The sequence below is a fragment of the Pezoporus wallicus genome, unplaced genomic scaffold (assembly GCF_028554395.1).
Source record: "Pezoporus wallicus isolate ANWC-B61680 ecotype Strahan unplaced genomic scaffold, APGP_CSIRO_Pwel_v1 contig_1438, whole genome shotgun sequence".
Taxonomy (NCBI): domain Eukaryota; kingdom Metazoa; phylum Chordata; class Aves; order Psittaciformes; family Psittacidae; genus Pezoporus; species Pezoporus wallicus.
In genome coordinates, this window is record NW_026638681.1 from 2,858,031 (window position 1) to 2,871,157 (window position 13,127).

A 13,127-nucleotide genomic window follows, 5' to 3' on the forward strand; every position below is an offset into this window, starting at 1 on the left:
ATTACATTCTAGTTTAAAAATTGTTATAGATGGTAAAAGTAATAATTGGTTATTTAGTTCCATTACCATGCTTTTATCGCTTCTCAAGAAATATATTTTCAGAATGGAGGCAGACTAACTGAAATAGTAACATTTTATGTATTTGCTATTATTTATTTCCCTCACTAAACTGACCATGTCTTGTCTTCATTCATCAGGACTTGCAGGGAGCCATGAGCTAATTCAGTTTAGGATCCTTTCTGATTTTGATATTGACTTCTGCAGATATCTTATTCACACAGCATGAGTTGGATAAAACAATTTGGTTTGAGTTGCTTATAGAGTTATTTTTTTCTGAAGGTCAGCCTATGATCAGATAGGAGCTGTTTCTCATTATCTTCTCTTGCTACTCTAAACTGTCTTTACTGAAGTGTTTCAAGCAATGTGTGACCTCTGTTTTTATACTTCTCACAGATTTCACAGACTGTCACTACCACTCAGACATCACTAACACAGACAACTGTAATGGAAACTGTAACTATGGTGACCACAAGAGAACATATCCTGGTTAAGCATGCTAAAGAGGAGCTCCCACCACCTCCACCCCACAAAAAAAGGCAACTCCTTGTGGATTCAGAAATTAGGAAGAGGTGAGAATCATTAAGAGACAGAGAAAGAATACTGATAGAGTTTGAATAAGAATGCAGAAAGTCATTTGACTGCAGTAGGTTGCTGTATACATTTTTGAGGTTAAAATTTTATTTCTGTTCTCTGTTAAAATATGGATTGATCATTCTTCTACTTAGGATGAGTTATTGATATTTTTGTGCTTCTCGTCCAACTACGTTGCAGTAAAAAAAATGTTTATAATTATACCAATACCACTGTGATAGTAATTATAGTCAGTAGAAGTCCTTATGAATGGCATTGTGGGGGTTCCACTTGACTATAGTCTTGAAGCTTGACGAAGTTGATGCATTCCATTAGTTCTCATCTTTATTAATTCTTTAAGTGTTTTGTTGGGTTTTTTTTACACTTAGATTACTAGTAGTGGAGATCTTGCCTGGTTTCTAAAATTCAAGTTGTGTTCTTTCTGGCTTGTAGGTCAGCATTAGAAATAACAGTTCTGCAAAGGCAGAATTCATAGTTGGTGAAACATGCAGTATCATTATTTTCAGATTTTTTTTCCTGTGTGACTCAAGTATAAGTGACAAGTGAGTTTAGACTAATACATTTGAACACTTGTTAAAGTCACAAAAAAATTTCTGATGAGTTTAAGTAGAATTGGCTCAAGAACTAAATTTCTGAATGAGATGCTAAGAAGCTAGTTTTTTTTTTATATGGAAGAGTAAACCTATCTTAAGGCATGACCCCTGTCTTGAAAATATTGTCATTCTTTATTTTGAAATTGACAAATTAAGAATTAAAATTCCACTGGAATTTTACTCTATCAAATATTGGTATATTAAAATTTTTAACTTTTTCTTTCCAAGCTGAATGTTTTAGGAATGATCTTACTTGGCATAAATATAATGAAGTGAAATGGGAGTCTACTATTACAAAAGAAAGGATTACCTTAGTTAAAACTAAATGAACTATTTTTTAAAAGCTGTATTTTATGATACCTCAAGAAATTTGTTGCTATAAATAGCTATGCAATATTACAAAATTGGAGACCAATTTGCATCAGAAGTTCCTTTCTCAGCTACTAAGTATGTAATATTAGTCTGTGTTTTCTTTCTTGTTCATATTCCTTTGATTTGCCTTAATACTGAAGGTAAAATTAGCAGGGTACAACAGACTACAGGCTTCTAGTCTGTGAGGTAACTCCTGGAGGGCAGGAATTAGCTGGATTATAGAATTAGTTTATGTTCAGAAATATTTCATTTTATACAAACTGAGAATTTTAAAGCCTTGAAGTGTTTTAGTTGTTGTCTCTATAAGGCATTTCAACCAGCAAGGTTATATATAAATTTGATAGATCCTTTTAGAGAAAATAGGATATATTATCAAATTGAGCCTATGATTGCTTGCAGCTATATCATTGGCAGATCTGCTACTAAATTTTACAGAGTGTTAATGTTTTTTTACCATTGCATACTAGGTTTTGAGGGGGGTTGATTCATGTTTTATGCTATCTAGAAGATATTAGTTCACCATATAAGTTCTGTCTACCTTTTGTTTAAGAGTCAGGATATGAACCTTGGAGCAGTCTGTAGTTCTGTCTTTGTATAGAATGTCTTTAGGTGGATAAATAAATTATGGTTTCTTATATATACTTAAAATCAGAATCCTTTTCATTGCTGCACAGTGTAGATTTTTATTTTGATCAGGTAGGAAAGCAAGCTGAATTCTAGCAGGAAGAAGGTAGTCCATTGTTTGATACACTTTAATATGGTCTAACTAGGTGGAATATTGCTTTGTGTGCAGGATTTACTAGATTTGTTTTAACAACACAATCATAACATCATAGGAGAATGAGATCACTATGACTGTTTACTGGGTGGGCACTGGGTGGACTTGCAATATGGTAATGTACAAAGTAAATGACATTAGAAATGTCCACAGCTGTGCAGCAGGATGAATGATGGCTATATTATCTGAAGGCAGCATTTTTCAATTTAGATATTTTTCTTGGCATTTCTAACTGAACAGCCAAAAAAAGACTTATTTACCTTTCCTCTCTAGAAATTCCAAGTGGGTGTTCCATAGTGTGAGGGCCAGTCAATAAATAGCTTGAGATAAACAATTTGAAAGGAAACTTTGGGAAAGGAGTTTCAGCTTAGAATAATCATTGTTAGGCCTGCTTTTATTAAAACATAAAAAGGCAGTCTTAGAAACTAATACATTTAACACTATGCTGCTGTCTTTCTCTGTGCATGATAAATTTACAGGGAGCATAAACATAAGAATAGGGGGAAAAAACCCTCGTCTTAAGATTTGGGTGCTCAGCTAAAATGACTCTGTGCATTGGTGACTAGACACCTTTTCCGTCAATGCTTTTTTTGCTGGGAGAACCCCATGACTGTATTGCCAGTCAGTCAGTTATTTTCTGGGTCATTGTTGGCTGCAAGATCTTCTAGACTTTTTTGTGTATATTTAGTTGTACTTACACCGGAGGACAAACAAAGCCACAGTACTGCACAGCTTTTGGGTTTTGAAATTAACTAAGAGATACTGCTTAGATTTTGCGCTTCTAAAAAACCACAGAAATTATTGAATGCTTGCCAGAAACTTCTGAAGGTGCATAACCAGATCATGTAGGCCTCTTCAGTTATGGTACAACACACTGCATGTTCTTGCCTATTATTTTTAGAGCTGGGGGGATACACATATTGAGGGTTAGAGCTTTTTTGAGGTAGTGAATAATGTTTCTTTCATCTGTTCTCAAGCTTTAGTCAACACTGTTTCTGTAAAGGAGTATACCTGAAATAAGTGTATCAGGTTCTGTTGCCATGTGTTTTGAAAGATTTGTGCTCCAGGTTTGCTTTCATGTGATCTGAATGTTTTAGACTAGAGGGTGTTTTAAAGATGCACTGCACCTATAGTGTGAATTGTTAGGTGCTTAGTTTTAAGGTGGAAGAAAGAGGAGTTTGTCTGTGAATATCATGGTAGCAGACTGCGTAAGAATATGGTCCCCAGCTACTTAGTTGAAGAGAAATAATGGGTGGCTAAGATTGAAACATCAAGCTTTCTAGAGTGCTTTTTATTTTACATTTCCAAGTGCTTTGAAAGTATTTAGAAGTATGAGAGTCTCCATTTATACTGAAGGAATTGAGGAGAAGCAATCAGACTTGTAGACCAATAGCATAAACAGAGTGAATGTCACATTTCCATTGCCCCAACTCACTGTGGCATAAATACATGGGAAAGAAGCTGAGATTTTTCTTGCCTCCTACAGCAACATTTTACCATAAGTGGTGGAAAACTGAGATAAGATAAAGATGGCTCCTCCCCTCTCCCCACCCCCCAAAAAAAAAAAAAAAAAAGTTTTCTAAATCTACCTCAAAAGTAATGCTTCATAAAGTCAGAATAATTCAGTCATGTGCAAACTTCTGTTGCTGGTCATAGGAAATCACCTTTTCCGAAGGAATTAATTTGAAGTGAAGAAGGGAAAAATGCTTGAAGCTGTATAATACAGGTCTTGAAAGTATGTGTTAGGCATTAGGACTAGAGATAAATGTAACAAAGCTACAGTTTTAGGATGAAAAAAATAATGTATATGGGGATAATGGTTGCAAGGTAACATTTCATGGTATTTACATACTTTGGGCAAAACCAGTCAGTTGTGTAGCATAGAAAAATCAGTAAATTGTTCTGTTCACAGCTGCTTAACATTTAATTTAAACATATTTGTAATATTAATGTTTCTGAAATAACATCCAAAGATACCTTTCTTTGCTATTTAGTAAATAACTTTGTACATGCTTCCTAATGTTTCTAAGGTAAGTGTATTTGTTGTAACATTATTATGGATATAATGTTAAGGTTCAGAATTGAAAGAGACTTTATGCTTTTTGAGGAGAAGAGCATGTTAAAGTAGGATAGTTGCTCCATCTAGTGTTTTTTTTCTTTTAATAAGTGTTATTTTTTTTTTTTTTTAAGAAAGTAGCCTTCATTTCTTTAAAAATAATGTATTTAGATTCTAATGCTTGGTTACTTAGAAAAGTTTGGATTATTTGTAGAAAAAATATGTCAAAGGAAGAATTATCATGACTTATTCAAAGTGGGGTTTCAATAGCTATTGTTTCAATAATAGCAGGTATGGCAGAGCTTATAGAGAGGGCTTTAAATTAGGTTTGAAGGGAAAAGGGGATAACACCAGGCTTGCTAAAAATGAGTCAGAGGGTGGCATGCCGCTGTTGTAGTCCAGACATCCACAGGACAACTTGAATGCATTTGTTCCGATGCCCACAGAATGGGGCAACAAACAGAGGAGCTGGAAGCCATTGTGCAGCAAGGAAGTCATGGCATAATCACTATCATAGGAATGTGATGGAATGATTCGCATCATTGAAATGCTGCAATGGATGGCTACAGGCTTTTCAGAAGGGATAGGCAAGGAAAAAGAGGTGGTGGGGTTGTGTTGTATGTTAGGGAGTATGTCAACTGACACTGAACTCAATGTTGTGAGTGTGAAGGCTGAATGTTTGTGGGTGAAGATCGGGGGAAGGCCAACCAAGCAGATATCCTGGTAGGAGTCTGTTAAAGACCACACAACCAGGATGAAGATACAGATGAAGTGTTCTTCAAACAACTCAGAGAGGTTTTATGATTGCTTGCCTTTAATCTCATGGGAGACTTTAACCTACCAGATATCTGCTGGTAGTATACTATAGCAGAGAAGAAACAATCCAGGAGGTTCTTGGAGGGTGTGGAAGATACCACACACTTCCCAGCCCAGTGAGCCAACCAGGGGAGATGCTGGCTAGATTTGCCGTTTGCAAACAGAGGACTGGTGGGTGATGTGGTGGTTGGAGACCATCTTGGGCAAAATGATCATGAAATGATTGAATTTTCAGTCCTTGGTGAAGTCAGGAAGAAGGTCAGCAAAGCTTCCACCTCAGACTTCCAGAGGCCTGTTTAGGACACTAGTTGGCAAAATTCCGTGGGAAACATTAGTGAAGGACAAAGGGGTCCAGGAAAGCTGTACACACTCTTCAAGAATGATATCCTTAAGCCACAGGAACTGTGAATATAGTGGCTTCCAGAAGGTATATGCCACCTATATGCCATTGTAGTAGGACTTGAGTATCATACTCTGCTGGGTATTCAGGTTAGAAATTCCATGCAAAGAAATAGGAAAACAAAATGCCACTAAGTTATGAAATGTCTTAATTGGGAGGTTTATCATGTATATAATAAGGAAAAGGAAGGGAAATTTAGAACAAGGAATCATTTTTGAACAAGTACATGTGGTGACCTTCTCAGTAGAGAATTTTGAATGGGAATCTGAAGTGGGCATGTGTCTTAATAAGATTCAGAAAATAAATTGGTGGGGGACTTCTGTGAAAATTTGAATGGTATGGATTAAAAATGTGAAGATGGATTTTCAGGCATGCTCTGCAGTAAAATGAGGCTGTACTTGAACTCAGCTGACGTGCTGGCCTATAGAGAGAAGACAGTGAGAGCAGTAAAATATAGTCTTTGTCTTGTGGACTAGCAGAAGGAAAGACTAATTGGAAAACTAAACTATGAATGTGGCATAAAGAGTAAATCCTAGCTGTAGATTGAGTTTTTAGGTGGGGAGCAAGCTAATGTGCATGTTAAATTAGGAAATTATTTGTAGTAACTCTCTCAAGAGATTTGGTTTTAGTGTCTTCCATAGATCTATTTTAACAAATTCTACATGCACTCAACTTTATTGAGTCAGAAAGGTAATCTTGCATTACTTTTTATGTCAACAGTATTGTTGTACTTAGGAGATTTAAAAACTGATTGATCCTTTGATATCAATCTAGATTTAATATAGTTTGTAACTGCAGCTGTGCTTAGAGAGGAAATATCCGGTCATCCTAACAGAATGATTCTTATTCTACCTGTATTTCCTGGTTTTCTACAAACTGAAAAAATATCTTTATATTAAGGATATTTTTGTGCTGCAAAAAGCTACTTTGAATTAACTTCAATATTTCTTAATCCTTTTCTGCCTCCTTTTTATAGCCCTTTTTTGGGTAGGAGGCTTTGTGGAGTTATATTTATTTCCAGAAGAAACTGCAAGTGATGGAGACCAGCTCTGTCGTATCATAGAATCATATTGTAGGATAAAATGGTTTGAGTTGGAAGTGACCTTAAAGACATGTGGCTAATACTTTCCACCATCTGATGAATCTCTTGACCGTGGGACATGTTCCTGATTATTTTTTTGTTTTATCAAAACTGTCCCAAATTCTTCCATTCTTCTTCTAGGAAGGATGTTGCAGAGGCAAGGCCTATGTCCTTTTGTTTAAGAAATGATCACTGGTAACCATTTTGCTCTGTCAATTTCCATCCTATACCAGGCTAATTCCACACTATTCTTCAGAAAGTTGGTCTTACTGGCCCTACTTACCTGAAGCTTGAGACTAGAATTAATACAGTTTTACCTACAAGGAAGTTTAGTACTGAGGGATTAGTAAACTCATCTTTGTTTTGATAAGATGTCTGATGTTCTGTGGTCATTAAATGCACAGTTGTTATATGCAGAACAGATGATAACGTTCTATTTCAGAAAATAGAATTGATTTAATGTCACATAGGGTCAGAAATAAAGCTGAAGTAGGCAGTGCACTTTGATTTCAGGGATTAGAATCTGGTACAGGCACAGAGATTCCCTGAAACATCTGGAATTCTATTTTGTCTTCAGCCTCTGAACTTTTAATTCTTTATAAAATGAAGATTTCTGCACCTTCCATTACTTCACAGTTATATTGTTTCTCCTTTAATGAGTGGCCAAATAGTTTTATTAGGATTGCTTTATCAAAATTATTCCTTAAAGTTTGTGATTTGAATATGGAATATTGGGCTGGTATTAAGGCAGTGTATGGCTCTTCTTTCTTCTACTTTCATTATTTATTACTCAGTCTTGCACATTGTGTTGCTAAATGGAGTCACAAAGATCACAGTGGAGAAGTAAAAAAGGAGGCATAAATATTAGATCCAACATGGAACTACTTTTCATTTCTGTATATGTAGATTTCTGTAGCACCTGACTTTAGCTTACATCCTTGTATTTTAGTACTTGTATATACGGAGTATATTTTTTACAAAAGAATTAAGTCCTCCAAAGATATAATTGTCATTCAGGCTCTTGTTTTAATAGATTTTCAATTATGTATGTAAATGATACAACATATATTTGCAAAGCAAACTGAAGGATGCAACTAATTATTTTTTTCTAGATCATTCTATTCTATTGGTTCATTGTATTGCTGCAAAAAGAAAATCAGTTACAAACTAGATATAGATATTAGAACTTACAGTGCAATAAAGACATATAGTCAAGCATATGGTGATATTGTGTGGAACAACTGAGAAAAAACATTGTCTCAATCTTCTTGTTTTAAAAACTACAGCAGATACTGAACCACAGTTTGCATTTTTTTAACACATCAGTAATTTAAATACCTGCATATGGTAACCTTCATTTTGTGCTGTTACCTTCTGAAGAAGTTACAGAAATTAATATCAGCTTTAAAGGAGTTGATGGAAGGATCCAGCCTGTAATAAAAAGGACTGTACAGTAAAAAACTAGCTAAGAAGTATATACAGAGAGATAGGGATCTTAATTTTCAGTTTTTAAATCTTTAGCTGTAGGAAAATTATAATTTACTGTTGATTAGTAATTGCATTCTGCAACAAATTAGAGTCAGTCAGAAGAGACTGCTTTCTAATGGTCAAATTTCCTGCTTGAATATCCTTCATAATATTGCCAGCACTAACTGGCACATAAATCTTGCAGGTATGAAAGCTGCATTTGGTCAGCCATATAGGCCTTACATTCTCAGCTGAGCCAATAGGACTGTCTTTACTGAGAACCACTTGTATCATGTCTTCCAAAGCCATCAGCTTGTAAGATTAAAATCCTTATTGTGAAAATTGTAGCATCTGTTCAAATCAGGGTCTTAAAAATGAAGAAGTTTTTCTCTGTTTCCAAATTTTAAAATGAATAGCTTTATTAGCTATTTAATGAAATATGAGGGGTTAAAACTGTTTTGTTGAGAGAAATTGCTGCTTACTCACTCATTTAAACAACCAGTTAAACACGTTTGCTGTCAATCCTATTTTCAGAAACTTTGTGGAAATGAAATGTCTTAATACATTTCTCTGTCTCTCAGGTTTGACTCGGATACAACAGAGCTCCACAGCTGGATGACCCGGTCAGAAGCAGTGCTTCAGAGTCCTGAGTTTGCAATGTATCGAAAAGAAGGCAATCTCTCAGATCTCAGAGAAAGAGTCAATGTAGGAGAAAGTACTCATATATATGTCTGTTATGTTTGTATTAGCTTGTCAAAGTGCTTTCAAAGTCCAAGTTTAAATGATTTCACATATAGACTGGCAAGCATTGATTGTCCATATGTCCGAGAGAAATTTAGAAGTGCTCACTATTTCTGTGAATTTCAGATTTTGGCACCAAACTTGCTGCACAGGCTGTCTGAATACAGAGATTTTGTTTATTTATTTTCTGTTCCTATATACTCATATTTAATTAAGATATTCTATATTCATGAAAGTCTTTATCATGAAAGTGGTAAAGTTGAATCAAAGCATATACATTACTACTTAAATATGCATCATCATTCTATACTAACAGCTTAATTTGACATTATACATGGATAAATTGAGAGATGTAAAAAGTGTCTACTTTTAGTGCGTGCTAAACAAAATCTGTATCTAATTCTTTTTACAGTGCTGTAAAATATATCTGAAAAACACCAGTTTCCACATTTTTTTTTTTTTATAATTTTTTTTAATTGTACTGCCATTCTTGAACTACTTTTCTACTTTTGACAAAAGGAATGATTCTGGGCTGCTTAATGAGTAGCTGTGTTTGTGCGTATGTTTCGCACACTCTGAGTTTAGCCCTTGGAAGCTAAACTATTACAAATTTTCTTCCATATTTACATTTATAGATAGATGAAAAAATACATGTCTTTTCTAAGTTAGAAAAAGGGAGTTCTTTTTATTATTAGCCCTTATAATATCATAGTATATCATGGAACTTCATTAAAATATATGGTGATGCATACTCCTAACACTCAAACAGATGGAACAAGGTTACTGTATTGACATGAGTTTTGCTGCTGGTTTTATTTTGTGTCTGCTTGTCCATCAGAAATTAGTTATGATAAGACTGAGGAACACTGAATTTTGTGACTGTAAATATATGTTTTTTTTTTTAAAAAGTCATAGCTTTCTTACAATAATTTTAATTTGTTAATGTAATAATATTGCTAGTACATATGCATTAGAACATAACGTGCTTAATGCAGTTCATGGCAACACTTCATGCTATGTTAAATATACACAAATTTATATATATAAAAATGTATGTAACATGTATCAAATATACTGAAAAGATTTAATGGGTTCAACTGCTTCCATACTGAGGTAATGGGATTTAATCTAATACATGCATAGGTATACAGTTAATTTTTGGAATGCTTCAATCTTCATTGTAGGTAAAATTTAAAAAAAGAACATATGTTCCCATTTTGAGGAACATAATTTCAAGAATGTCAAATTAGCTCATCTTGATCTACATATTATGCTGGATTTCATGGAGTATTGCTGCTTTTAGAATAAACATTTCATTGAGAAAATCAAGTTACATGTAGAAATTTGTAGATGTTTTAAAGGAGAAAACATTTTGATTATGTGTTTTAATTTGATAGAAGAACTATGAAAGACAGCACTTAAAAGTACTACATGGCTCAGTGTTGTATGGTTTTCAGTTAAAGGAAGTCTTTGGGCATGCTTCTCAAGAAAGAAAAAAATGCATTTTTTTTAAATGCCAGATTTTAAAGCTTGTCCTGGCCTCACTTTTCCAGGTCTAATCTCTGTCTCTATCTCTAAGGCTAGTAGTCAAAGTAGGAAGTACTGTCTAGTTCTTTGATTTGAGCAGTTTGTGTTGCTTGTTTACACTTTTTTGTTCCTAATTTTCTCAAAATTAGCTTCAAATCAGTGGAAAAGGTAGTGTGGTTTTAATATATTATAGTCTCTAGTAAAGTTGTATAAGGCATATTAAAAAAAACCAAAAAGATGAAATGCCAAGAAGGAAGATATTTGTTAGTGATAATGGAAAAAGATTCTGTTGTACTGACATACATAGTTACACCCCTGTGTTATACATGCTTGAATGCAGCTGCAGGCACATGCATGCAGAAGCCCCATCTTGCCCTTATATAGAGATCTGTCATTTAGTTTTTCCCTCTATAACTATATATATATATATCTATATATGTGTGTGTGTGATTATATGTGTGTGTGTGTCTATATATATATATATGGGTGTAGCACAGAATACCTGATGTCAGACCTACCATTTGTTGCTCACCATGGTAGGTGCCCAGTCCTAGGGCCTTTTCCTAATGACTTTTCTTTCAGCTGTTCTTTTGAGGACAAGTTACTAGTTAGATGATTTTCTTTCTTCTTGTGGCAGCTTCCTCCTATTCATCATTTTTCTTGAATAAGAGGTCACTTCCGTATGGTAGAGTGGCAGTACATCTGCTTTGTGATGGAGGGATGCTGACTTCAGTAATGACAGCCACAAGGAAAGCTGTTTTGCCATCACTAATGATTCATCAAGTTCAAAAGCCTGTTCCGATCCCAGCTCAGAAGAGCCTTGAGGAGACGGAGCCTGAAGCAGGCTGTATGAAATGCACTGACTTTATTAAGCTATCTGCTCTTCAAAAACTGGCCGACAATTAGCCTTATTTTTAAGGCTAATGTATTATGTAGATTGAATATATTAGATATTCACATAAAGCCCATTCCTATGTCTGGGAAGAAGCAAAAACATTTATAGCCCTTCCATGCTATAAAAGAAAGATACTTGCCTTACCTGGCCAGAGGGACTGGATGCCATAAGAAGTTCTATTGTGAAACAGCTGTACTACTGCTAAATAATGAAGACATCCAAACATTAATGCTGTAAATATTGCTACACTGCATTACACTGTTGACGTATTCTTTATTGTTACTCTTCTAAAGCCGTGATGAGCTTTCAGTATTGGAAATTCAAGTGTATAAAGGTTCAGCTGCAAAAATTGAAACTTTTTAGATAGAAAATCCTGCTTTATAATAAGTCAACTTGGAGACTAAATCCCAGAATAAAATGGGAATAAAACTCCTTGAAAGGAATATTGTTTAGCCATGAAGCACCACCTAGAAATTCCGAATCCAAGGTAAGCATACAAGGAACAGATGTAAGGGAAAATGTCATATATCCTAGACAATTAAATTTGTTCTCTCGGCCTTCTCAAAAGTTCCGTTCTTATTTGTTCTGATTTACTGACCTTTTTCAGACATGCTTTGTTGGGCCTGGATATTTGAAAGCTGAATCACTCTGAGAGCCAATGATGAAAATGTTGCCATCTCCTGCCCTAAGGGGTAATTGGTCGAAGTCAGAGGAGGTCAGGGAGTATTGCTACCATGCATCCTTTCACAGAGCTCTCAAAGTAGGATGTTGATTTGATATGAATAACATCCAAATACCATCCAATAGTGTGACCATTAATGTTTTCTAGGTTGTGAAGTCATTGGCTGCCAACTAAAATCTCAGGGTCAGATAAAATGCTTATCATTGTGAAAACAGCCTCCTCACCTTCAGGTGGCATTTAAGTAAAGATGATTTTTTAGTGTTATTCAGTCAGTTAAAACTAGGATATTACACATTTGTACTGCCAGTTGCAAATAATTCAGAAGATAATTAATCCCTGATTGAAAAGCCAACTGTAAAGTTAACTGCTTTCTTTTTTTTTTTCCTTTTTTTTTTTTTTCCTGAAAGATCTTTTCAGAAAACAGAGTACAAAAGGGGAAGTTATATGTTTGGACATATTTTTAAGTTGCTCTACCACTACCACAACTTTTCATAAAAAAAAAAAAAGAAAAAGGGTTGCTTACAATGTACAGAATCTAACATGTCACAAGCACCTGAATGGTTCCCTTCAGTGAAGGAAGAAATTAACAAAATGGAGCCAAAGAGGTAAATGAGAGGTAGTTCCAGGGCTTCTACTCCCTTTGTTTTTCCTCCCATGGAGGCACTTTACATGTGTTTATGGAAAGAAATCCTTCTTAGGAGCTGAAAAATCCCAGACATTTTGCAGGTTTGGCAAACACTGGCAGTCTGTAGAGAACTGGCAGGACACTGATTAGTGCTAGGAGTAGCTAGGGTGAATGTCCTCCTTTCTCTCCAGATAAGGTAATTTGTCTTTCTGTGTGGAACAAGATGACAGTCTTTTCTTCTCTGGCTAGCGCTGTGCTTTCTGTGTGTAAACATATGTATTCCTGTAATGAATGATAGAATTTAATTTTTATAGTATATTCCAGTTGCATAAAAATGAGTGGAGAAAAGTGATTGACAGAAGGTGTGATATGTACCAAATTTTCATGTTTATTTAAGGACTATACAAATAGTTTTTAAATTTTCTGTCAGGACCCAGAAACTG

At 34.9% G+C, this 13,127-nt stretch overlaps 1 protein-coding gene across 15 annotated transcripts in view; it reads left to right on the top strand.

Annotated features, from left to right (window-relative positions):
• The window catches only part of DMD (dystrophin), a 1,199,681-nt gene that overhangs the window by 481,011 nt on the left and 705,543 nt on the right, over positions 1-13,127 (top strand). For all 15 annotated transcript variants that reach the window (XM_057411860.1, XM_057411861.1, XM_057411863.1 and 12 more), the window contains 2 exons: positions 454-629; positions 8,796-8,919. In XM_057411860.1, coding sequence (XP_057267843.1) covers positions 454-629; positions 8,796-8,919 — 300 coding nt within the window. The remainder of the gene's footprint in view (positions 1-453; positions 630-8,795; positions 8,920-13,127) is intronic.